Source organism: Brachyhypopomus gauderio, chromosome 18, assembly GCF_052324685.1.
Source record: "Brachyhypopomus gauderio isolate BG-103 chromosome 18, BGAUD_0.2, whole genome shotgun sequence".
NCBI lineage: Eukaryota > Metazoa > Chordata > Actinopteri > Gymnotiformes > Hypopomidae > Brachyhypopomus > Brachyhypopomus gauderio.
In genome coordinates, this window is record NC_135228.1 from 1,816,509 (window position 1) to 1,843,799 (window position 27,291).

Below are 27,291 nucleotides of genomic sequence, written 5' to 3' on the forward strand. Positions count from 1 at the left end.
TATTCTGTATGTGAATATATAAATACAGATTTTTGTGTACAACAAATGTATTTATGTACGTGTTTTGCTGAGTATGCGCACGTTTTTTTTGACAGTGCTCTTACTCCATACAGGATGAGCCTATGCTGGTTATGAGACCATGGCCTTTAACGGACTTACAGGAAATCATAAAGCAATCCGGACACCCCAAGGACGTGGGGGGTTGCAGGTTTGCGGATGAACTGGAGTTGTTTTGCCGTGAGTTCAGACCGACATCACATGAGTTGCGACGTCTTCTGTGCCTGAAGCTGGGAATAGATGTGACAAAGATCCGGATGGACTGGCCAGCTGAAAACAGACGGCTGACCAATACATGCAGACTGACAAGTGGACACATGCAGAAATCCAGCTGAAGAGGGTGAGTAACCAGAGGACACAGACGCAAGAAAAAGAAGCGCATCAAACATACCTAGCCATGGTTCAAATGATGGTGGGTGATGGAAAAGGTAATGGAAGAAAAGACTGGAAGTGGCAGAAGAAGGATAAACACAACAAGCAAGTTCGGCAAAGTCAAGGTGGGGACTGATGGTCGAGTGGGTCGACTGGTGATGATCCGGAAGGGTCAGATAAGATACAAACTGTTCCTGTGCTTTGCAATGAAGAAATGCTTTCGCTAACACATGCTGATAGTGTTGATAATGATAGAATGCTTTCCAATGAAGAAATGCTTTGCCTATGCATGAAGATGGCACATAGATAAAGTGATTTAACCTGCTACTGAATTTTTGCAAAAGAAATATGTTTTGTCATGTGATTTTCCATGTGAAGAGACATATCAACACCATGTGCACTCTGTGTGTTAACGCTGATGTTTCCCATAGCAGAGATATGTGAGCTCCAGTCAACAGCAGACGCCTCTGAGCTGTCAAATGCATGCTGAGTTATTGTGCAAACCTGTCTTCTGTCTTGTTCACAGGTCGGTGTAAAAGGGCTTGCCTAAGCCACAGGAAGGTCTGCAGCACAATCTGAAACCAGCGGACTGGGTGGTCATGAAGGGTTTTTTTAGGAGGAAGAGCTGGTGAGCACAGAGGCAGAGTGCATGGAGTAGGTTACATCCCAGCTCCTATAGGGTGAAAGGAGGGTGTTCGTGGTGTCTCAGTTGAGTGGGAGGAGTGCAGATTGGGCGTGCCCACACTTCAAGCACAACAGCTGTCAAGAAAGGTCAACGATCACCTACCATGAACCCTATGCTCTTGCTTATCCTGTGATGGAGCACAATGCAGTTAACAATTCACATAACATCTCTGACATAATAATTATGTTAATTACTTTTTTTGTTCTGTGTACCTTGTTGTCTCTCTTGAGGAGTTGTGTCTTGAAAGTTATAGGCGCGACGCTTACACCTAAGAACCTCACAATGATGACTGACGTCAAGGATGACATTCTGCTAAAATGCTCTGATGTTGATTCTTATGATTTCTCTAATGTTGATTCAGTTAAATAAGTAACTAATCTTTCAAACAATGTTGGAATGATGTAATTTGTTTGGCCATCCATGGACTTTTTGTAAGTGACTCTACAATCAAAAGCCTGCAAGGGAGTGATCGGTAGTTGATGTAATTTGTCTATTAGTCGGGGGGCCAAAACTGACATTGTAACTGATGCGGACATGTCAGGGTACAAGCTGACAACCTATAAAATATTATTATTTGACCCCTAGGGATGTAATCTAGGCTGGTTGTCAGCTTGGAAAATGAGATTTTATCCATTTTATGACTATATCTTTAAAAGTGGCAAAAATCGGAATTTTTTTCCTAAGTGTTTCCTTCTCTTCTTAACCCCTGCTGTACTCTTGAACACACTTCCAATATAATCCATCTTATGTGCAAATATAACCTTTGATAAAAATTAATAAGCATACCAAAGGAGTATTGCTCCACAGGGGCACTGCTTTGTTACCACATCTGTGCTATGAAGCCTGAAGAAAGAGATTCAATGGAGATCATCTCAGAAGGTGTTTTCACAAGAATTCATTGATTAGTTCCACTCATTTCTAATTGTCTACAACAACAACAACATCTCACTCATTTTCAATTGTCTACAATAACAAACCAGATCTAACCACGAAATGTCCGAAAAGGTAGGAGAACCTGTTTTCAGCTAAATTAGCTAAACTAGCTAAACTTCACAGCTAGATAATTAAGGTAATGTACCTTGGTAATAACTACATGTTGATGTGTAGTGGTGATATTTATTTCTGCATAATACTCAATGAAATGAATACTCTGCATAATACCTACAAAGAGCAACCTTGGCACAGGATACCAGATCCTTGTTTTGTCTCATACATGATGGAGAGGATGATGAAGACACCCACAAAGACTGCCTACCATCAAGACTAAGGAGGGATAATGATGATGTCATTCAACTTGTGGAGCAGTTCCAAAGGTATAGTGTGTTTGCAGAGGAGAATATGCACAAGCTAGTGTCGTTGATGTGGCTTCAGAGGACATACTGAAAGACCTCATCAATGCTGCAGAGTCTGGGAAACAAATTGTTAAAGAGTTTGTGACAAAATGGTTGAGCACAATGTGTGTTGACTTTCACAGTAGCCTGACCAAGAGAAACCCCAAAACATTCTCAGATTTGTACTACAGCAAAGATAAGAAACGTGAAAAGTCCAAGTGTGTGAAGCCTGACAGGGATATTTTTCGTCGCATAATTGTATCCATGGACAGCAGTAGAGAGGTCAACATTGATGAGCTCCTTCAAAAAGAACTGTGTGCAGTACCCCTCTCACTTGCCACAGCAAATCTGTTACTCAGACCAACCAGCAATGCTGACCTTGCCACCATACTACAAGCTGGTGCAATGGCGACAGACCTCACTTCATCTCCTGTGAGCACGTGCACTATAATTGTTGGGATGGCCCTGGTGAGAGCATTAGGAAAACTTCCTGATGCATCAACATTTGGAGAGTACGCTGACATTTTCATGCATAAAGTCACTGATCTACATGGTGGGATCACAAGAGTTGACCAAGTGTTTGATCAATACAAACAAAACTCAATAAAGAATGGAGCTAGAGCAAAACGCAGCACGACACAACTAAAGATTCGGACCATTGTCAGAAGGAATGTGAAGGTACCCGCTGACTGGAACACTGGTGATGTTTAATGTGACAACAACAAAAAAACACGGCTTGAAATAAAGAACTGTAACAACTATAAGTAATTCCACAGTCCATAAACAGTGATATGCACAAGTCCAGACACAGTACAACAACCTCCAGCCACTGTGGGTCACTGGTGACAAAATACAGCAGTAATATGGGATAGAGTATGTGTGCATGCACGTGTGAGTGTGTGTGTCTGTGAAAGGTCAGATAAGAACGGAATTCAGCTGAAACGTTTTAACCAATTTATTTATTACAATTCAGAATTCAAAATCGAGAAGCCAATTACTGTATCAGGTTTCATATTTAAATCTGTGAATTGTATTTTAAGGTTATTAATGTTGCCACAGTTACAGGAGCTTATTGAGGTCTCACTAAAGTAGTCATGTCCTTGGATTCATATAAAATGGGTAATTATCTTTCCATGTTAAATGTATTCCCTACATATCTGCTACAAACAAACAATAATATATATGATTTGTATTTTCTGTTTGTAAGGTGAATGTCCTCCAGTCTCTCTGATCATCAGACCCAACAGAACTCAACACTTTAGTGGAGACTCTCTCACTGAGCTGTGAGGGACAGAGTAACTCTACTGGATGGAGAGTGATATGATACAGACATCCTGAAATATTACTGTGTCCATCAGTTATTAGATATATCAAACTGAAATAGCTGTTGCAAAACTAAAAATGATTAAGATTAATAGGGGTTCCCCCCATTTTCTCCTGTCTTTTTCTCCTCTCTCTCTTTAAGCCAAAGAACCATAGGGGATTCAATGGAGCCTGCAACTAGATCCCTCACCCTCACCCTGCACCCGAGTCTGTCTGGAGTCTTTTGATTTTTTTTTATCAATTTTTATAAAAAAAAATAAAAAAATAGCGGAGATGAGGGATGTTGACTGTCCATGCTAGATGTTGCAGGTGGTGTAGGTGTATGGATGTTGCAGGTGGTGTAGGTGTATGGATGTTGCAGGTGGTGTAGGTGTATGGATGTTGCAGGTGGTGTAGGTGTATGGATGTTGCAGGTGGTGTAGGTGTGTGGAGGTTGTGTGTGTTGGAAGTTGTGTTGCAGGTGGTGTGTGTGGATGTCGCAGGTGGTGGTGGTGTATGGGTGTCGCAGGTGGTGGTGGTGTATGGGTGTCGCAGGTGGTGGTGGTGTATGGGTGTCGCAGGTGGTGGTGGTGTATGGGTGTCGCAGGTGGTGGTGGTGTATGGGTGTCGCAGGTGGTGGTGGTGTATGGGTGTCGCAGGTGGTGGTGGTGTATGGGTGTCGCAGGTGGTGGTGTATGGGTGTCGCAGGTGGTGGTGTTGGTGTGCTGGAGGTTGTGTGTGCTGGAGGTTGTGTGTGCTGGAGGTTGTGTTGCAGGTGGTGGTGGTGTGTGGATGTCGCAGGTGGTGTAGGTGTGTGGATGTCGCAGGTGGTGTAGGTGTGTGGATGTCGCAGGTGGTGTAGGTGTGTGGATGTCGCAGGTGGTGTAGGTGTGTGGATGTCGCAGGTGGTGTAGGTGTGTGGATGTTGCAGGTGGTGTGTGTGGATGTTGCAGGTGGTGTGTGTGGATGTTGCAGGTGGTGTAGGTGTATGGATGTTGCAGGTGGTGTAGGTGTATGGATGTTGCAGGTTGTGTTGGTGTTTGGAGGTTGTGTGTGTTGGAAGTTGTGTTGCAGGTGGTGTAGGTGTATGGATGTTGCAGGTGGTGTAGGTGTATGGATGTTGCAGGTGGTGTTGGTGTTTGGAGGTTGTGTGTGTTGGAAGTTGTGTTGCAGGTGGTGTAGGTGTATGGATGTTGCAGGTGGTGTGTGGATGTTGCAGGTGGTGGTGTGTGGATGTTGCAGGTGGTGGTGTGTGGATGTTGCAGGTGGTGGTGTGTGGATGTTGCAGGTGGTGGTGTGTGGATGTTGCAAGTGGTGTAGGTGTATGGAGGTTGCAGGTGGTGTAGGTGTATGGAGGTTGCAGGTGGTGTAGGTGTATGGAGGTTGTTGGTGTTTGGAGGTTGTGTGTGTTGGAAGTTGTGTTGCAGGTGGTGTGTGTGGATGTTGCAGGTGGTGTGGGTGTGTGGATGTTGCAGGTGGTGGTGGTGTGTGGACGTTGCAGGTGGTGGTGGTGTGTGGACGTTGCAGGTGGTGGTGGTGTGTGGACGTTGCAGGTGGTGGTGGTGTGTGGACGTTGCAGGTGGTGGTGGTGTGTGGACGTTGCAGGTGGTGGTGGTGTGTGGACGTTGCAGGTGGTGTGGGTGTGTGGACGTTGCAGGTGGTGTGGGTGTGTGGACGTTGCAGGTGGTGTGGGTGTGTGGACGTTGCAGGTGGTGTGGGTGTGTGGACGTTGCAGGTGGTGTGGGTGTGTGGACGTTGCAGGTGGTGGTGGTGTGTGGACGTTGCAGGTGGTGGTGGTGTGTGGACGTTGCAGGTGGTGTGTGGACGTTGCAGGTGGTGTGTGGACGTTGCAGGTGGTGGTGGTGTGTGGACGTTGCAGGTGGTGGTGGTGTGTGGACGTTGCAGGTGGTGGTGGTGTGTGGACGTTGCAGGTGGTGTGGGTGTGTGGACGTTGCAGGTGGTGTGGGTGTGTGGACGTTGCAGGTGGTGTGGGTGTGTGGACGTTGCAGGTGGTGTGGGTGTGTGGACGTTGCAGGTGGTGTGGGTGTGTGGACGTTGCAGGTGGTGTGGGTGTGTGGACGTTGCAGGTGGTGTGGGTGTGTGGACGTTGCAGGTGGTGGTGGTGTGTGGACGTTGCAGGTGGTGGTGGTGTGTGGACGTTGCAGGTGGTGGTGGTGTGTGGACGTTGCAGGTGGTGGTGGTGTGTGGACGTTGCAGGTGGTGTAGGTGGATGTTGCCGGTGGTGTAGGTGTGTGGATGTTGCCGGTGGTGTAGGTGTGTGGATGTTGCCGGTGGTGTAGGTGTGTGGACGTTGCCGGTGGTGTAGGTGTGTGGACGTTGCAGGTGGTGGTGGTGTGTGGACGTTGCAGGTGGTGGTGGTGTGTGGACGTTGCAGGTGGTGGTGGTGTGTGGACGTTGCAGGTGGTGTGGGTGTGTGGACGTTGCAGGTGGTGTGGGTGTGTGGACGTTGCAGGTGGTGGTGGTGTGTGGACGTTGCAGGTGGTGGTGGTGTGTGGACGTTGCAGGTGGTGGTGGTGTGTGGACGTTGCAGGTGGTGTGGGTGTGTGGACGTTGCAGGTGGTGTGGGTGTGTGGACGTTGCAGGTGGTGTGGGTGTGTGGACGTTGCAGGTGGTGGTGGTGTGTGGACGTTGCAGGTGGTGGTGGTGTGTGGACGTTGCAGGTGGTGGTGGTGTGTGGACATTGCAGGTGGTGGTGGTGTGTGGACGTTGCAGGTGGTGGTGGTGTGTGGACGTTGCAGGTGGTGGTGGTGTGTGGACGTTGCAGGTGGTGGTGGTGTGTGGATGTTGCAGGTGGTGGTGGTGTGTGGATGTTGCAGGTGGTGTGTGTGGATGTTGCAGGTGGTGTAGGTGTATGGAGGTTACAGGTGGTGTAGGTGTATGGAGGTTGTTGGTGTTTGGAGGTTGTGTGTGTTGGAAGTTGTGTTGCAGGTGGTGGTGGTGTAGGTGGATGTTGCAGGTGGTGGTGGTGTAGGTGGATGTTGCAGGTGGTGTAGGTGTATGGATGTTGCAGGTGGTGTAGGTGTATGGATGTTGCAGGTGGTGTTGGTGTTTGGAGGTTGTGTGTGTTGGAAGTTGTGTTGCAGGTGGTGTAGGTGTATGGATGTTGCAGGTGGTGTGTGGATGTTGCAGGTGGTGGTGTGTGGATGTTGCAGGTGGTGGTGTGTGGATGTTGCAGGTGGTGGTGTGTGGATGTTGCAAGTGGTGTAGGTGTATGGAGGTTGCAGGTGGTGTAGGTGTATGGAGGTTGCAGGTGGTGTAGGTGTATGGAGGTTGTTGGTGTTTGGAGGTTGTGTGTGTTGGAAGTTGTGTTGCAGGTGGTGTGTGTGGATGTTGCAGGTGGTGTGGGTGTGTGGATGTTGCAGGTGGTGGTGGTGTGTGGACGTTGCAGGTGGTGGTGGTGTGTGGACGTTGCAGGTGGTGGTGGTGTGTGGACGTTGCAGGTGTGGGTGTGTGGACGTTGCAGGTGGTGTGGGTGTGTGGACGTTGCAGGTGGTGTGGGTGTGTGGACGTTGCAGGTGGTGTGGGTGTGTGGACGTTGCAGGTGGTGTGGGTGTGTGGACGTTGCAGGTGGTGTGGGTGTGTGGATGTTGCAGGTGGTGGTGGTGTGTGGACGTTGCAGGTGGTGGTGGTGTGTGGACGTTGCAGGTGGTGGTGGTGTGTGGACGTTGCAGGTGGTGGTGGTGTGTGGACGTTGCAGGTGGTGGTGGTGGTGTGTGGACGTTGCAGGTGGTGGTGGTGTGTGGACGTTGCAGGTGGTGGTGGTGGTGGTGTGTGGACGTTGCAGGTGGTGGTGGTGGTGTGTGGACGTTGCAGGTGGTGGTGGTGGTGTGTGGACGTTGCAGGTGGTGGTGGTGTGTGGATGTTGCAGGTGGTGGTGGTGTGTGGATGTTGCAGGTGGTGGTGGTGTGTGGATGTTGCAGGTGGTGTAGGTGGATGTTGCAGGTTGTGTTGGTGTTTGGAGGTGGTGTGTGTTGGAAGTTGTGTTGCAGGTGGTGTGTGTGGATGTTGCAGGTGGTGTAGGTGTATGGATGTTGCAGGTGGTGTAGGTGTATGGATGTTGCAGGTTGTGTTGGTGTGTGGATGTTGCAGGTGGTGTAGGTGTATGGATGTTGCAGGTGGTGTAGGTGTATGGATGTTGCAGGTGGTGTAGGTGTATGGATGTTGCAGGTGGTGTAGGTGTATGGATGTTGCAGGTGGTGTAGGTGTATGGATGTTGCAGGTGGTGTAGGTGTATGGATGTTGCAGGTGGTGTAGGTGTATGGAGGTTGTGTGTGTTGGAAGTTGTGTTGCAGGTGGTGGTGGTGTGTGGATGTTGCAGGTGGTGGTGGTGTGTGGATGTTGCAGGTGGTGGTGGTGTGTGGATGTTGCAGGTGGTGGTGGTGTGTGGATGTTGCAGGTGGTGGTGGTGTGTGGATGTTGCAGGCGGTGGTGTAGGTGTGTGGATGTTGCAGGCGGTGGTGTAGGTGTGTGGATGTTGCAGGCGGTGGTGTAGGTGTGTGGATGTTGCAGGCGGTGGTGTAGGTGTGTGGATGTTGCAGGCGGTGGTGGTGGTGTAGGTGGATGTTGCAGGTGGTGGTGGTGGTGTAGGTGGATGTTGCAGGTGGTGGTGGTGGTGTGTGTGGATGTTGCAGGTGGTGGTGGTGTGTGTGGATGTTGCAGGTGGTGGTGGTGTGTGTGGATGTTGCAGGTGGTGGTGGTGTGTGTGGATGTTGCAGGTGGTGTAGGTGTGTGTGGATGTTGCAGGTGGTGTAGGTGTGTGTGGATGTTGCAGGTGGTGTAGGTGTGTGTGGATGTTGCAGGTGGTGTAGGTGTGTGTGGATGTTGCAGGTGGTGTAGGTGTGTGTGGATGTTGCAGGTGGTGTAGGTGTATGGAGGTTGCGTGTGTTGGAAGTGGTGTTGCAGGTGGTGTGTGTGGATGTTGCAGGTGGTGTTGCAGGTGGTGTGTGTGGATATTGCAGGTGGTGTAAGTGTATGGATGTTGCAGGTGGTGTAAGTGTATGGATGTTGCAGGTGGTGTAAGTGTATGGATGTTGCAGGTGGTGTTGCAGGTGGTGTGTGGATGTTGCAGGTGGTGTTGCAGGTGGTGTGTGTGGATGTTGCAGGTGGTGTATGTGGATGTTGCAGGTGGTGTAGGTGGATGTTGCAGGTGGTGTAGGTGGATGTTGCAGGTGGTGTAGGTGGATGTTGCAGGTGGTGTGTGTGGATGTTGCAGGTGGTGTTGCAGGTGGTGTGTGTGGATGTTGCAGGTGGTGTAGGTGTATGGATGTTGCAGGTGGTGTGTGTGGATGTTGCAGGTGGTGTGTGTGGATGTTGCAGGTGGTGTGTGTGGACGTTGCAGGTGGTGTAGGTGTATGGACGTTGCAGGTGGTGTAGGTGGATGTTGCAGGTGGTGTAGGTGTATGGATGTTGCAGGTGGTGTAGGTGTATGGATGTTGCAGGTGGTGTAGGTGGATGTTGCAGGCGGTGTAGGTGGATGTTGCAGGCGGTGTAGGTGTATGGATGTTGCAGGCGGTGTAGGTGTATGGATGTTGCAGGCGGTGTAGGTGTATGGATGTTGCAGGCGGTGTAGGTGTATGGATGTTGCAGGCGGTGTAGGTGTATGGATGTTGCAGGCGGTGTAGGTGTATGGATGTTGCAGGCGGTGTAGGTGTATGGATGTTGCAGGCGGTGTAGGTGTATGGATGTTGCAGGCGGTGTAGGTGTATGGATGTTGCAGGCGGTGTAGGTGTGTGGATGTTGCAGGCGGTGTAGGTGTGTGGATGTTGCAGGCGGTGGTGTAGGTGTGTGGATGTTGCAGGCGGTGGTGTAGGTGTGTGGATGTTGCAGGCGGTGGTGTAGGTGTGTGGATGTTGCAGGCGGTGGTGTAGGTGTGTGGATGTTGCAGGCGGTGGTGTAGGTGTGTGGATGTTGCAGGTGGTGTAGGTGTGTGGATGTTGCAGGTGGTGTGTGTGGATGTTGCAGGTGGTGTAGGTGGATGTTGCAGGTGGTGTAGGTGGATGTTGCAGGTGGTGTAGGTGGATGTTGCAGGTGGTGGTGGTGTAGGTGGATGTTGCAGGTGGTGGTGGTGTAGGTGGATGTTGCAGGTGGTGTAGGTGTAGGTGGATGTTGCAGGTGGTGTAGGTGTAGGTGGATGTTGCAGGTGGTGTAGGTGTATGGATGTTGCAGGTTGTGTAGGTGTATGGAGGTTTTGTGTTGGAAGTTGTGTTGCAGGCGGTGTAGGTGTGTGGATGTTGCAGGCGGTGTTGCAGGTGGTGTAGGTGTATGGATGTTGCAGGTGGTGTAGGTGTATGGATGTTGCAGGTGGTGTAGGTGGATGTTGCAGGTGGTGTTGCAGGTGGTGTGTGTGGATGTTGCAGGTGGTGTAGGTGTGTGGATGTTGCAGGTGGTGTTGCAGGTGGTGTGTGGATGTTGCAGGTGGTGTAGGTGTATGGATGTTGCAGGTGGTGTAGGTGTATGGATGTTGCAGGTGGTGTAGGTGTATGGATGTTGCAGGTGGTGTAGGTGGATGTTGCAGGTGGTGTAGGTGGATGTTGCAGGTGGTGTAGGTGTATGGATGTTGCAGGTGGTGTAGGTGTATGGATGTTGCAGGTGGTGGTGGTGTGTGGATGTTGCAGGTGGTGGTGGTGTGTGGATGTTGCAGGCGGTGGTGTAGGTGTGTGGATGTTGCAGGCGGTGGTGTAGGTGTGTGGATGTTGCAGGCGGTGGTGTAGGTGTGTGGATGTTGCAGGCGGTGGTGTAGGTGTGTGGATGTTGCAGGCGGTGGTGGTGGTGTAGGTGGATGTTGCAGGTGGTGGTGGTGGTGTAGGTGGATGTTGCAGGTGGTGGTGGTGGTGTGTGTGGATGTTGCAGGTGGTGGTGGTGTGTGTGGATGTTGCAGGTGGTGGTGGTGTGTGTGGATGTTGCAGGTGGTGGTGGTGTGTGTGGATGTTGCAGGTGGTGTAGGTGTGTGTGGATGTTGCAGGTGGTGTAGGTGTGTGTGGATGTTGCAGGTGGTGTAGGTGTGTGTGGATGTTGCAGGTGGTGTAGGTGTATGGAGGTTGCGTGTGTTGGAAGTGGTGTTGCAGGTGGTGTGTGTGGATGTTGCAGGTGGTGTTGCAGGTGGTGTGTGTGGATATTGCAGGTGGTGTAAGTGTATGGATGTTGCAGGTGGTGTAAGTGTATGGATGTTGCAGGTGGTGTAAGTGTATGGATGTTGCAGGTGGTGTTGCAGGTGGTGTGTGGATGTTGCAGGTGGTGTTGCAGGTGGTGTGTGTGGATGTTGCAGGTGGTGTATGTGGATGTTGCAGGTGGTGTAGGTGGATGTTGCAGGTGGTGTAGGTGGATGTTGCAGGTGGTGTGTGTGGATGTTGCAGGTGGTGTTGCAGGTGGTGTGTGTGGATGTTGCAGGTGGTGTAGGTGTATGGATGTTGCAGGTGGTGTGTGTGGATGTTGCAGGTGGTGTGTGTGGATGTTGCAGGTGGTGTGTGTGGACGTTGCAGGTGGTGTAGGTGTATGGACGTTGCAGGTGGTGTAGGTGGATGTTGCAGGTGGTGTAGGTGTATGGATGTTGCAGGTGGTGTAGGTGTATGGATGTTGCAGGTGGTGTAGGTGTATGGATGTTGCAGGTGGTGTAGGTGGATGTTGCAGGCGGTGTAGGTGGATGTTGCAGGCGGTGTAGGTGTATGGATGTTGCAGGCGGTGTAGGTGTATGGATGTTGCAGGCGGTGTAGGTGTATGGATGTTGCAGGCGGTGTAGGTGTATGGATGTTGCAGGCGGTGTAGGTGTATGGATGTTGCAGGCGGTGTAGGTGTATGGATGTTGCAGGCGGTGTAGGTGTGTGGATGTTGCAGGCGGTGTAGGTGTGTGGATGTTGCAGGCGGTGTAGGTGTGTGGATGTTGCAGGCGGTGGTGTAGGTGTGTGGATGTTGCAGGCGGTGGTGTAGGTGTGTGGATGTTGCAGGCGGTGGTGTAGGTGTGTGGATGTTGCAGGCGGTGGTGTAGGTGTGTGGATGTTGCAGGTGGTGTAGGTGTGTGGATGTTGCAGGTGGTGTGTGTGGATGTTGCAGGTGGTGTAGGTGGATGTTGCAGGTGGTGTAGGTGGATGTTGCAGGTGGTGTAGGTGGATGTTGCAGGTGGTGGTGGTGTAGGTGGATGTTGCAGGTGGTGGTGGTGTAGGTGGATGTTGCAGGTGGTGTAGGTGTAGGTGGATGTTGCAGGTGGTGTAGGTGTAGGTGGATGTTGCAGGTGGTGTAGGTGTATGGATGTTGCAGGTTGTGTAGGTGTATGGAGGTTTTGTGTTGGAAGTTGTGTTGCAGGCGGTGTAGGTGTGTGGATGTTGCAGGCGGTGTTGCAGGTGGTGTAGGTGTATGGATGTTGCAGGTGGTGTAGGTGTATGGATGTTGCAGGTGGTGTAGGTGGATGTTGCAGGTGGTGTTGCAGGTGGTGTTGCAGGTGGTGTGTGTGTGGATGTTGCAGGTGGTGTAGGTGTGTGGATGTTGCAGGTGGTGTTGCAGGTGGTGTGTGGATGTTGCAGGTGGTGTAGGTGTATGGATGTTGCAGGTGGTGTAGGTGTATGGATGTTGCAGGTGGTGTAGGTGTATGGATGTTGCAGGTGGTGTAGGTGGATGTTGCAGGTGGTGTAGGTGGATGTTGCAGGTGGTGTAGGTGGATGTTGCAGGTGGTGTAGGTGTATGGATGTTGCAGGTGGTGTAGGTGTATGGATGTTGCAGGTGGTGTAGGTGTATGGATGTTGCAGGTGGTGTAGGTGTATGGAGGTTTTGTGTGTTGGAAGTTGTGTTGCAGGTGGTGGTGGTGTAGGTGGATGTTGCAGGTGGTGTAGGTGTAGGTGGATGTTGCAGGTGGTGTAGGTGTAGGTGGATGTTGCAGGTGGTGTAGGTGTAGGTGGATGTTGCAGGTGGTGTAGGTGTATGGAGATTTTGTGTGTAGGAGTCTGGTTCACGCAAATCCTCTTTCCTGAAATGCCGGCTACATACGCGGGTATGCGGAGTGATTGTAAAGTTCTCCTTCCGAATAGCAACAATCTATTTACCCCGGTTTTCCGCATTGGAGGGAAACGTATGAAAACTAAGTACTTTGTTGTACTTACTGGAGGCCTGACACAAGGGTACACAACAATGTTCAGCTGTAGTGCTGTCAGGTCGCTGGTACTTAAACTTCTTTGCGTGAGACATTATCGTGACTTCCATAAACTCTACACAACAGTGTGGAAGTGGAAGTGGCTGACCTGGCTAATATTTAAGCGGAAATACGTCAGCACCCCATGTGCATATATTCTATTGTAACTGCCAGGCCCTCTGTAAACGAACAGTGGGCATCACAGTCCTGATAGGGGGAGACACAAGCTCACAGGTTTCCATTTAACTTAACCCCTCACCTTCAAACACAGATTGAATAGACATGGGTGAATAATTTATTTGCTTATTTTTGTAATTGTTTTGATGTCGATTGTCAAACTGTAAGTAGATAAAATAAAACTGGATAAATTATATTATATTTATGTTTTAAGAATATTTTAGGCCCTCTGAGAGGGCGTAGAGGGCCCTGACGGTTCCTCACTGATCTGGTCTGTCTGTCTGTCTGTCCACATGGACACTTAGAGGCCCTAAATGAAGAATGTCACTCTAGAACTACAGAACTCATTACAGCCTCACTCTGTTAGTGTCTTCATACAGGACCACCTGTATTCTACAGTGAATCTGAGTATACACACACACACACACACACACACACACACACTGTAGTGATAAATACACTATACACTATGTGTAACGCCCGACGGAAGGAGGCACGATGAGCGTAGAAGGTGCAACACAGAACGTTTATTTCTCACACACACACACACACACGGTAAAGATCAGTGGGGAGCGTAAGCACCGTAACAGACTTACACAGTCACGGAACTTTAGACAAAGACGAGCACAAGACACTGTGCGAACGCACATTAAATAGGTGATTAACACAAACCCTTGTGATCTCGAGACAAGGCACAGGTGCGACTACGAACACGCTCACGGACAACCCACACCCACGGAACTACAAACATGGACATAACGACACTTTGGTAATTCCACTTTGGTATCTTGGATATTTTCCAGATTTGTTCTACATCCCACTTGAGCAGGTGGGCAGTGCTCTTACTGCAGGTAGTGGCAACCACGACCTTTACAATGAACATCTGCTGCTGCTCCTCATACTCCAGATCTGGATGTGAGTGTGTCTGTGTCTGTAAGGGGGAGTAAAATGAGGTCTCTTCATGAGAAAAGGGAAGGAACTAGAACTCTAGTGTGTGTCCACTAAAGATGTTACTGATCTGTGAAACACATGATAGACATGAAATATAAAAGGGTAACCACATCCCCCTTCTCTCTTTCAGAAGTGTTTGTACTACATGAACACATGAAGTGTTGAGTATTTAATACTGACAGTAGCTCATTCTGTCTGTCATTACTGGTTCAGTATGGAGCTCAGTCCACTGCCTGTGATGCTCTGTGAGTAAATGTGCTCTTCATGTCTTCATTAGAGTGAGTGGTGCTATATGAAGTTGGTAATATCCAGTCTGAGGATCCTGAGTGATGAGGTCCAGTGAGATAGTTGTGTAGTTATGGGGAGTATCAGAGATTCAGTCCCATGTGGTCAGGTGTCCTCACTGTACCCATGTGTGTTTGCTTTCAAACTCCAAACTCAAGTTTTATTGTAAGTTGCTAAAAAATAAATGTCTGTAGCAAATAGGAAGTGTAACAGTGTGATGCACAGACAAGATGCAGAGTTGAGAGCGTTAGAAATAGGTCACGTTTATTTAAATATACTAGATATATTAAATATATTATAAATATAATAGACAAATATATGAAGACATTTAAAAGACTCATAATGGGGGAGTGAGAGGAAATCTGCCACAGGTGATCTGAAATATGTTTAACTCAAATATTGAGAGGAGAAATTGTGTGAATGTGAATAACAGAGAGAGAAATGGTGGGAAATGTGCTCAGCAAATTCCAGGTACTATCAAAGGAAAAGAGAAGTGTACTTTATGTGAGAGCTGAAGGAGAGAGAATTTAGTGAGTCTGAGTAGAAAGCAGATCACTGACAGCAGATTGAATATTATGACATGTGTTCAATGCAGAGTGAAAAGGACTCAGAGAATATGAGCTGGACGTTCAGCTGGTTCAGAGTTTAGGGGTCCTGGGTAGAGAATATGAAGTTCAGCTGCTACTGTTTACTTTTACTGTGAAGTCAATTCAACTGCTGTCACTTGGCTCCAATTTTGTGTCTGTGCTGTGGAGTTAATGCCCCTTTTAATTTATTTTATATTGTGCACGAGTATTTATCACCATTTATTTGGGGGACAGAAATAAATGCGCGTGTGACGAGGTGGGTGGAGTGATACATTAGGAGGTGTGACATTTAAAACCTGCGGGTGCAGCATTAGTTTGGGAGTCTGTATCTTCACGGCTGCATTCTCTGAATTTCTCTTTTCTAAAACGCAAACACAACACACACTGTCTCACTTCATGAAACCACATAAAGACATAAGAACATGTTCAGTTTTTCACAACGACATGACTGTGAATATCTCCTCCTCTCACCAGCCCCTTTCCTCTTCAGCAGGAAACTCTGACCACACAGGAGAGGCGCTACTCATCTCAAACTAGTCTAATCTATATTTGTAACTTCGCCAGATTAGTTCATCTCCGCTGGTCATGACAATGGCAAACATTTCTATGCTACTTTATATGCTAGTGTCCATGAAAATAGAGAATAGAAAACACCAAAGAACAGAAAATGGCCCTTATTGTTTTCAGTTTGACTTGAGTGTTTTATCCATTTAATAATTTGTGTTTATTCTTTTAACCTCATACTTTTTAGTGCTGATTTCACTTCAAATGTGGCCTGTTCAAGGTAATTTCTACCTTTACTATGAACACAAGAAGTAACACTCAGACCTCAGTGATGCTGTTATTGTGACTGTTTCAGGACAGTGTGTGTTTGTACCAAGACACATGGAATTATGACTTTACTCATTAATGACACGATTGGTATTGTACATGAGTCAATTTATACACTGCATTTTGATTTAGTTTTTTCTGTTACAGTGAGAACCCAGACAGTACTAAGTGTGTCTCCACAGAGCTGGCTGACTGAAGGAGTCTCAGTGACTCTAAGCTGTGAGGTCAGAGACTCCTCTACAGGATGGACATTCAGCTGGTACAGAGCTGTTCCCTACAGAGAAGATTTAACTCCAATAAGATATACTAAAGGCCATGGGAGATATAGTGTAGAGCTCCTCTCAGACAGCAGCAGAGGAGCTGGAGGCTCCTACACTCTCAGTCCTGCTGCTCTTCATCACACAGGAGTTTATGTGTGCAGAGCAGAGAGAGGAGAACCAGCCTATCAGACACAGTACAGCAACCTACAGCCACTATGGATCACTGGTGAGGAAATACAACAGTAATATGAGTTGGTGTCTGAAATAATAATAGTAGATACAGGATGCTGATGATGTTTAATGTGACAACAACAAAAAGTAAATCACAGCTTGAAATAAAGAACTGTAATAACTACAATAACTAGACATTTACAGTCCATAAACAGTGAGAGGCACAAGTCCAGACACAGTACAACAACCTCCAGCCACTGTGTGTCACTGGTGATGAAATACTGCAGTAATATGGGATGGAGTATGTCTGCATGCATGTGTGTGTGTGTGTGTGTGTGTGTGTGTGTGTGTCTCTGTCAGTCTGTGGAAAGGTCAGATAAGAAAAGAATTCAGCTGAAATGTTTTAACTCATTTGTTTATTACAATTCAGAATTCAAATTACACACACAGTGTATAACACAGTTACAGAAGCTCATCTAGGTCTAATTAAAATTGTCATGTCCTTGGATTCATGTTAAATGTATTCACTACATGTTTGCTACAATAAAACAATAAAATATCTGATTAGTATTTTCTGTTTGTAAGGTGAGTCTCCTCCAGTCTCTCTGATCCTCAGTCCCAACAGAACTCAACACTTTAGTGGTGACTCTCTCACACTGAGCTGTGAGGGACAGAATGACTCTACTGGATGGAGAGTGAGAAAATACAGACACAGATGGAGTGTGTCAGATTGTTCATCATTCTGGGGATCAGTTACAGGATCTACATGCACCATCAGCTCCCTCTTCACATCCCACACTGGAGTGTACTGGTGTCAGTCTGAATCTGGAGGGAGCAGTAATCCTGTCAACATCACAGTGCACGGTGAGTCACTGTAATATTATGAAATGTAAAAATACAAGTTTGGTATTGTTTGAATAAATTGTCTCAGCATTTTACATTTGTTGCTACAGAGAGACTTCTGGCAGTACTGAGTGAGTCTCCACAGAGCTGGCTGACTGAAGGAGTCTCAGTGACTCTGAGCTGTGAGGTCAGAGACTCCTCTACAGGATGGACATTCAGCTGGTACAGAGTTGTTCCCTACAGAGAAGGTTTAACTCCAGTATTAGACATTAATGGCTATTTGGGGTATTATGTAGATCTCCTCTCAGACAGCAGCAGAGGAGCTGGAGGCTCCTACACTCTCAGTCCTGCTGCTCTTCATCACACAGGAGTTTATGTGTGCAGAGCAGAGAGAGGAGAACCAGCCAATCAGACACAATACAGCAACCTACAGCCACTATGGATCAATGGTGAGGAAATACAACAGCAATATGGGTTGGTGTCTGAAATAATAATGATAGATACAGGATACTGGTGATGTTTAATGCAGCAACAACAAAAAGCAAAACATCTTGATATAAATCACTGTAACATCGACAATGAACTAGACAACAGTGAGAGGCACAAGTCCACAAGTGAAAATGTGACAGTCATAGAAAGGGAACTGGGTGAGCTGCTTCAGAGCGTTTCCTGATTAGAATGTAATATATCAGATTATATATCATATAATCTAGCAGAAAGTGCAGATATTTAGGGGAGGTTGAATACTGAGGACTGTTGAGTTTTTTGTGCATGAATCTCTCTAAATGGGTGGTGTTCATTTCATTCACTCTGAGGTCTAAGGGGTCAGCAGGACCATGAGGGTGATCAGGGGATAAGAACCCTGGTGGACTAAAATGGAAAGACACCTGAGGGGAAATAGAACTGGGGTGAATAACAGAACAGGGACTAGAACCAGGAACAGAGGCAGCAGGAGAGCACAACTCAGCCCACTGAACCAGTAGGGAGTAAGAAAACCAGTGAGGAGATCACTGAAGACTGGGAGGTGAACCAGGAACCCCTAATTCCAGTTACCAGTGTGAGTGGGGAAATGTAACCTACTCCAAACCCTCACAAAGATTGTGTTCTGTGAAGCTACTTATAGAAGGTGGAGCCACCTAAGCCACCCTGACTATTTGTTCATTGTTTCTCTCTGATGGCTTTCTGCCTGTGCTGCATTACACAAGGATCCTGTATTTAACCAAAGGCTTTATTTAAATTACAGAAAAATTCATAATAGTAGGTATTTGGAAATATTCTCAGTTCGCCGTCGCGCTTGGCAGCGCTGATGACGTCATCACTTTTTCGTGGTCTCGCTGGACTCGCACTTAAAATGAATGAATTGGTGGCTAATTTTACGTGATACCGAGTGTCCGTCAGTCATTTTGAACACATAAAATCTTGTTGAACATGTTCGTGTTTGTTCTGTTGTATTCCGTTCAGTAGATCAAAAGTTATGGAGTTTTGAAGATTAAGGTGATTTGTAAGCGCTAAATAAAGTAACTTCCCGTTCGAAGGCAGAATTAATTCATGGTTAGGCAGATTTTATAAACTCTTAACTGCTACCATGTGAAATTTCATAACCATCCGAGAACCGGCAGTGAGTGAATTTGTTCAGTACAAAAATGCGCATCCTGCAGGTCGAGTACATGTAGCTTAGACGCTAAAGTCTCCACAGAAAAGGATAACCAGTAGCCTAATTCCTCCCTTAATCTTTGACCTTGACATTTGACCTGTATTGATTAAAGTAATGTTGATGTGGTTACATATCCTGTAGGTCAATTGTCTTTTATTCCTTCCTTGAAAATTTCACTTCATTATCTTCATTATTTCCAGAGTAACAGTGGTTTAAAAATGAGACATTTTTGTCACAATTTTATTTCTTTGTTCTAATGCATTTCAATGACCCCTAAAAATCCCTAAATAACACACTTTAAAATGTCATAACTTCTGTTTGGATTGATGGATTCTAACATATGAGTTGTCATTTTTAATGTCTCACCAGGATCTATTCAATGGGCCAGGTTTTAAACCCATTAGAATAATCTGAAAAAATTATCCAAGTATCTAATAATAGTCTCTGAATAATTAGTAGTTTAAGATTTTAAGTCTGTTTAAAGGTGTAAAACTGGTTGCTTCCTTTGCATAGTCATTGCTCAAAGGTGCTGTAAAACTGGACATTTCCATGTTGAATGTGTTCATTACTTGATTAGATCATTAAACATGTAATGATTAGACTGTCATAATAACACATCATAATTGTGTTTTCTGTTTGTAAGGTGAGTCTCCTCCAGTCTCTCTGATCATCAGTCCCAACAGAACTCAACACTTTTATGGTGACTCTCTCTCACTGAGCTGTGAGGGACAGAGTGACTCTACTGGATGGACAATGATACAATACACACACAGTGGGAGTGTGTCAAATTGTTCATCATTCTGGGGATCAGTTACAGGATCTACATGTAATATCAGATTCCTCTACACATCCTACACTGGAGTGTACTGGTGTCAGTCTGAATCTGGAGGGAGCAGTAATCCTGTCAACATCACAGTACACAGTGAGTCTCTATGTGGTGCACTTACTTATTAAGGGGAAAAGGAAATGTTTGACCACAGATTATTATGAACTATAGAAGAGTGTGAGACAGTACGGTCACAAGACTGAACTCTTGGCCTTTATTAAAACTAGAAATATCTATGAACTACTCCATATCAGATTCATGAAACTGCCATAAATAAATCAGTCACTTCTAAACACTAGAGGTCATCATCCTCTGAATACTTCTCATCTCCATAGTGACCCTCACCCTCCTCTCATTACCCTCCCTGTACATCGTCCTCTCCTCCTTCATCCATTCTGAATCACTGTCAGTTCTTTCATTGACTGCACTGCTGAGTTCTTATGACTTTTCTGATATATTTTAATATTGTGGTCCTTCATTTGTTGTTTTTATTCCTCTCTGGTGTTTTTGGCTCTTTCCTGGTATCATGTTGATTTGTGCAGTTACTGAATTAACTTCATCTGCATGATAAACAAACACCAACAAAGACTCCTGAATGTGCTGCAGTCTCTAAACAATGAGTGGTGCAACATTACTGCTGTCACGGTGGGGAGGCCGGGTCGCCGCCAGAGGGCGCAAGTCACAGCTCGCACTGCCTCACAGCGCACGCCCCCGAGCACCAAACCACTCCCTCGGTCCCAGTCACCACATTATTAGCACCTGTCCTTAATTATGTTGTGCACCTTTTTATGCCCCGTTGGAGCTATATCCTGGACCTCTCTGTCGTCACAGTAGTCTGGACCTTTTTTGTGCTATAGAAGCTTTTCTGTTTGCATGTTTGTTTGGATGGATAATAAAGACCATTCAGTGCAACCCTCGCCTTCGGCCGCCTCTGTTCCCGCGTCACAACTGCACTGTTGAGTGTTTACTGTTGAGGAGAATCAGCTTTGGTAGAGCAGGTTAAACACTCAACAGGGTTGAACTGTGGCCACACAAATCCAGATCTGATTCTGGGTGTCTGTAACGGTTAAACTAGAGCAGGCGAGACGCAAATCCAGGAGATGCTGGTTTATTGAAATATATACTAATATAACATGAGCAGGCACACAAAACTGAGTAATGAGGTACAAATACAATGAGTGACTAAAATAACAAAATAACCTAACTTAGAACGAGGATGCAGAGTTATCAGAGGGAACAAAGAATAACCAAAACATACCAGCATTACCTGAGAGTGAAGGAGCGACACCAAGCAGGAAACATGAACAGAGAACAATGACCAACATAGAGGTGAAATACAGCAGGGATTAAATACACAGAGATTAACTGGACACAGGTGGGATCACTGACGACAGGGGTGTGACAGACAGAAGGGGAACCATGGTAAGGCGGCGGCTACAAGGCGGGACTAAAATGCATGGAAAAACACATGGAAGAGGACGACAGGGAGTGACAGCTAGCAGAGGGGGGCGGAGCCCTATGTGACAGTCTCAAGTTATTGTAATATTAATAAATGAATACACTGACATTATAATGTAAATAATTAATACATTCACATAATGTGCTTTACTTAAATCCAAAGTTCTGGCATTGGAAGCAAAATGTGATAAAAGATTAAATTGATTAATCACATATCAACTCTGATGAATGTGGATGTTTATGGCAGTAGAAATATTTTTTTGTAGTCTCTTATCATAAATGATGAGTAAAATTTTCTCTGTTCTAGATGGTTCTGTGATCCTGGAGAGTCCTGTCCATCCTGTAACTGAGGGAGATCCTCTGACTCTACACTGTTTACTTCACCCCACTGTCACATCAGACCTCAGAGCTGATTTATATAAAGGTGGATTACTCATCCAGTACCAGACTGCAGGAGAGATGACCATCCACACTGTCTCAAAGTTAGATGAGGGTCTCTACCACTGTGAACACCCAGAGAGAGGAGAGTCACCACACAGCTGGGTCTCAGTCAGAGGTGAGAAAACAATGATTTTACATCCACATATTCACATATTACATTCCACACATTACCAAACCAAAATTAACAAGAGTCAAATGTTTTTGGCAGTACATGTGGGGTTACCCAGAAAATATTTCATCATTTTGAAGCAGCAATCCTGTCAACATCACAGTCCAATGAGTCTCCATGTAGACTCACTTCTTCATTTATTTAGGGTTTTATCTTGATCATATTTTTAACACACATCTATGTTCACATGAAGACCTGCATTTGATAGTGATGGCAAAGCACCAAATCACTTCTGTATGTCACTCTGGACAAGGACATCTGACAAATCCTGTAAATGATCATAAACAGAATACAAGAAAAACAGAGAAGCTCATTCACACACATTAGTTAAATATGGTCACTCCGGACATGTAAAGATACTGGTACATCATTTATAAGGGCTCTATAAATGTTTTATAAGGGGGATGTACACAAAAGTGTTTTATCAACAGAAATCACATTAGTCAGTAACACCAAGTTGTGACGCTGGCGGCGGCTAACGGACTAGACATGAGTCCGTTGGATTTAGCACACGTCACGTTTATTTGACAACAGATGGCGCTGTATGCGCACGTATAAACACACATATATACACGTAAACGTGCAGAGTCAGACAACGACGAGCACAGGACACTGCGCGAATGCACGTTAAATAGACAAACCACATAGACCCCATGTGATGACGAGATGAGCCACAGGTGAGACGGATTATCACAGGACGAAACCACACCCACGGAGATCCACTGACGTAGACAAGCAGACGCGGACGACGTAAACACACGCCCAAAAGGGAGGGGCCGGGGTCCTCAACGTGACACAAGTATATGAGGAAATACTGCCACCTTATTTATCTGTATTTACGTAAATATAACATATTGTGTTCACATGGAATCGAAACATAAATTATTAGATTTTAAAATATGCTTGTTCATAAAATAATGACAAAATGGAAAGCTGCAGTACTGTATAACTACACAATATTTAACCAAACAAATAGACTATACAACCAGATGTTTGAGCTAACAACCTTTCACACAGATGTAGGGGTTTCACCTACTAATCCTTTAAAGTAGATATAAATTGTTTTACCTTAATTATTAATCAGTCTCATTAATTTAGAATCAGTCTCATATTCTAATTATACCAGAACCACAAGTTTAGTTATCAACTAAAGGTAATTAATAGTTTGGTATCTGAAGGATTTAACTATGAATTCTTGGTTTTTACAACAACCACTTTTGAATGACATCAACACAGACAATTTGGTGAAAATAAATGATACATTTATTTAAAATCAACTATTCTAAAACAAACAGCATCAACAAGGATCAGTATATTTACAGTGAAGACTGGGTATCTAGTGTGTGTGTGTGTGTGTGTGTGTGTGTAAAAAGGGGAGGAGTAAATGTGTGCGTGCGCTTGTGAGGAGGCGGGGGTTGTAGTTTCAGTTCTCCTATGGAGAACAAAGCAACTAAAATGGCGCCGACTTTAAATAGTAGAGCAGCGCGACTGTATGTTAATGAGCTCAGCTGGTTTATTCCAACGTGGTCAGAACAAAGAGTAATGGAGCTGGCTTAATAACTAAAAATTAATGTGGTGTGTCTGAGAATGGGGAAGACTACAAGTTGTCCATTAATCAGATAAATAAAAGATGGAGGAGGGTTCTCAGTGTGCACATCTCACCAATCACAATCATGTTCTTTTACTTGGCCCGAAAATATTCCTAAATACATGTGACTACCTAAGTGTAAAAGAAGTGAGACTTGACTGGTTTATCTGTGTGTAACTGGGTGAAGACCTGAACACAGTAACACTACTGAACTACTGAGTGTTTTCTTCTGAGGTGAATCAGCTCCATTAGATCAATGAACAGGGTTGCTCATCAGACAAGAAATGTATTTATTTATTTTCATTACTGTCCAGACAAAGTGTATTTATTTCAAATGTATTTTTCCAGTTCCATTAAGTTCAGATGCATCGCCCCCTCATGTCCTGGTTGGTTTTTCTGTGGGTCTGAGTTTAGTTCTGCTCTTCATCTTATTGGTCCTGCTGTGGTGTTACAAAACCAACAAAGGTCTGATAGAAGCCACAGTTAATTTATGCATAATTTAAATATACTTTTGTATAATATTAGGCATGACACAATTCATTCCATTATTTCTGTATTGCCCAGGTGTGGTATGTCTTTGTTGCTCTACTGGAAATCAATCAGACACCAGTCAGACATCAGATCAGACCCAGAGAGGGTCCAGAGTTGAGTGGAGTAAGTCAGGATAAACACCATGGTACACTGATCAGACAATCAGACACTCACAACTTTACTCATTAATGTAATGACCCAGGTACACAGGGTAAAAGAGTCTAAACAAAGATGGTGAGAGATGGTGGGTTTATTATTTAAACACAGAGAGATACACATGTGAGAGGGAGAGAAGAACAAACAACCTACAGACACACTAGACACAGATGTCTGTGAATGATACAACATATATTGAACAAGAAACTAACGAAACAATGAAGAAATCTAATTCAGTACAACTTGAAACAAAAAATACATACAACAGAACATCAAAAAAACCATAACATATCAGAACAGTCACACAAGTACACACAACGACAGCAGGAGAAAAACAAAGAATAACTATAGGAACATAAACCACAGGTATGAACTATGATTATTCAAACATAAGAGAAGTAACATAACATAACTGTCACAAAAATTTACCTTGATTATTTGACTCTTGCAAGCCAGACAACCCTCCAGATCACATAGACAACAACAACAACAACAACAACAAACAGTTGTGGCATAAGAGTAACTTTACTGGTAACAAAAGCCACGTCCTCTCCTTACTCAACCATGTCCGCCCTAACTGTGGTAGCACTATATAACACCCTGAACTCTTTCTTAAAATACACACTAGCATCAAAGTACACATTACATCCTGAAATAACCACAGGACAAACCATAGGAAACAATGAAGAACCAGGACCAGGAATAAAGGTAGAAGAGTACAGAGAACTTAACGATGAAACTAGGGAACTTGGAAACATGAGACAATGACCAGCCATTACATGCACAAACCAAGAGGTTTACTGACAAACGAGGACAATAACAAGACACAGATGAAATGGAAAACCTGGGAGGAGAGGCTAGGAAACAAAAACTGATCAACGCACAAGAACATAAAAACCAGCTACACAGTAAAGTCCAGAAGTGTCTTGTAGTGACTAACACACTGTACTCTGTACCAGATGAAGCTGCAGACCACCACAGTGATGTCACTTATGCTCAGGTCATGACACACAACAAAAACAGGAATAAAGGTACATCCACATCACCCTCACACTAGGGTTTAGTTCACACATCACCCTCACACTGGGGTTTAGTTCACTCATCACCCTCACACTGGGGTTTAGTTCACACATCACCCTCACACTGGGGTTTAGATCACTCATCACCCTCACACTGGGGTTTAGTTCACTCATCACCCTCACACTGGGGTTTAGTTCACTCATTACCCTCACACTGGGGTTTAGTTCACTCATCACCCTCACACTGGGGTTTAGTTCACTCATCACCCTCACACTGGGGTTTAGTTCACACACCACCCTCACACTGGGGTTTAGTTCACACATCACCTCACACTGGGGTTTAGTTCACACACCACCCTCACACTGGGGTTTAGTTCACACATCACCCTCACACTGGGGTTTAGTTCACACATCACCCTCACACTGGGGTTTAGTTCACACATCACCCTCACACTGGGGTTTAGATCACTCATCACCCTCACACTGGGGTTTAATTCACACATCACCCTCACTCTGGGGTTTAATTCTGTTCTAGTTCAGGTTGTTTTGACTCTCAGATTCAGTCAGGAGGAGTAACAGGTTTTTGTAACTACTCAGTGTAGAATGAAGTCTGATCTACAACATGGATGATGGGATGTTTGCTGACTTGTTAGAAAGCTAAAAGCCAGTGAGAGGTTATGATTGTTTGTTTTGTTTTGTTCTGTGTTACTGTAGATGCTGGACCCAGTGATGTCACTTATGCTGAGGTTAAAATGAAACCCATAAAGAAACCAAAGAAAAATCAAGGTACAGGGAGAGTCTTTGGTGCCCCCTAGTGGCAATCTAAGATACAGTGGGCTTTACAAATCATTTAGAATCTAAAATTGGATTCAACCCTCATTAATGTTGTATGCTTTGTAATCCAAAATTTTTAGGTTATGTTTTCCTTATTTGAGGGGTTTTAGTTCTTCCAGTGGTCTAATTCAGCCTCTTTTGCCCCTACTAGAGAAAACCAGTGTGGGGACAGACACTGTGTACTCAGAGCTGAGGCAGGACACACACAAAGGTCAGAGCTACAATACTTCTGTCACCATTTCAGGGGTACCAGGGTGAATCACTACTGGATACAATAAAGACCTAAATGAACCTTGTACCTGGTCATATGAAGGGTTAAACAAATACTTCAAAACCAGCTGACAATGAATAAAATATAGATGAACCCAGTCAGCAGATCATTTCATAGAGTGATTACTGGTCTCCATTCATTACTGCCAGTATCAGCTCCTATTGTTGTATTTTTAATAAACACGACAGAACAATAAAGTTAATGTGAATAACAGTGTGAAGTGAATTGTGCTCATGTTTACACTGTTTTTGTGTTCACACAGAAGTAAACAAACCAGCCTTGTTAGGTGTAGGACAGGCAGTGTGTAGCTGAATCAAACATGATTCTGTAATGGTGAGGGTGAGACAGGATGCTGAGACGTAAGGACATTTGAAACAGAGTTTTATTTAATGTGGTGGCAGCACATCCAGCGCTGGCATAAGACAAAGAGCAAATACACAAATCAACAGTGAAAACTCTCACAAAGACGAGTGACAATCACAACATTTAAATACACACATTCAATAACAAACAAGAAACAAGTGCAACACATAACGGTAATGAGACAAGTGACAGTTGAGACAGATGAACACACCCACGTAGAATCACACCAAAGGAAATACATATATGGACCTAAACGTCCACACATACACACACCTGAAGGGAGGGGCCAGGCGCTGTACCTTCACATATTCTTTTGTAGATTAACAAAGACAATGTGATCCTGATGAATGTTTCCTAAATCATCTTTCCAAGGTTGTTGAAGATCAGAGACTTCATGGGCAGAAATCTGAGGGAAACAGAGCAGTTATTCATCTTGTGTTTCTCACTCCAATACCAGCAGAAGTTTAAACTTGTTCAAGAGTCCATTCATTTATTTAGTGAAAAACATTTTATTTGTTCATTCAACTTTCACCCTAAAACCTTTTTGCACTTATTCTGTGCCATTGTTTTGAGCAGTTAATTATGAGAAGTAATTATGGCAGATGTGTCAGTAGTTCTGCTGTGCTGCTGTGTTCTCCTGTGTCATTGTCTGGTATTGCGGGGGTTTCTTCAACATTCCACTATAAAGATTCCTGTTTGGCAGGAGTTAAGTGGTATGAGAGAGTAGCTAAACTTTCTGGAAGGCCTCTCTGATTTTTCCTTTATGGATTAGCCTGTGTGAATCCTGTCTCTCTGTGTAAGTGTAAATGTCTTTGTTACCCCAGTCTGTCTGTGTCCTGAATGGTTCCTCCAGTTATAACAGTGACTCCAGGAAAGGCCTAATAAACATCTTCAGCAGGTAATTGTGACGGGCGGGGGTGAGCAACAAAAAGGAAGCGATCACGCCAAGTTTCAGGGAAAAAGGATGGTTTAATAGAAAGTGTGCAAACCTAA

The 27,291-nt window shown here is 45.3% G+C and overlaps 1 protein-coding gene across 1 annotated transcript; it reads left to right on the forward strand.

The window, feature by feature from the left end:
* Positions 1-488: 488 nt before the first annotated feature.
* Positions 489-26,962, forward strand: LOC143482351 (Fc receptor-like protein 5). Its single transcript, XM_076980693.1, has 10 exons — positions 489-600; positions 15,862-16,200; positions 16,731-17,009; positions 17,099-17,437; positions 19,286-19,564; positions 21,234-21,482; positions 24,771-24,842; positions 25,545-25,616; positions 25,816-25,875; positions 26,671-26,962. The coding sequence occupies exons 1-10, from the start codon at positions 489-491 to the stop codon at positions 26,676-26,678; spliced, it is 1,809 nt and encodes a 602-aa protein (XP_076836808.1). The 3' UTR covers positions 26,679-26,962.
* The last annotated feature ends 329 nt before the right edge of the window (positions 26,963-27,291 follow it).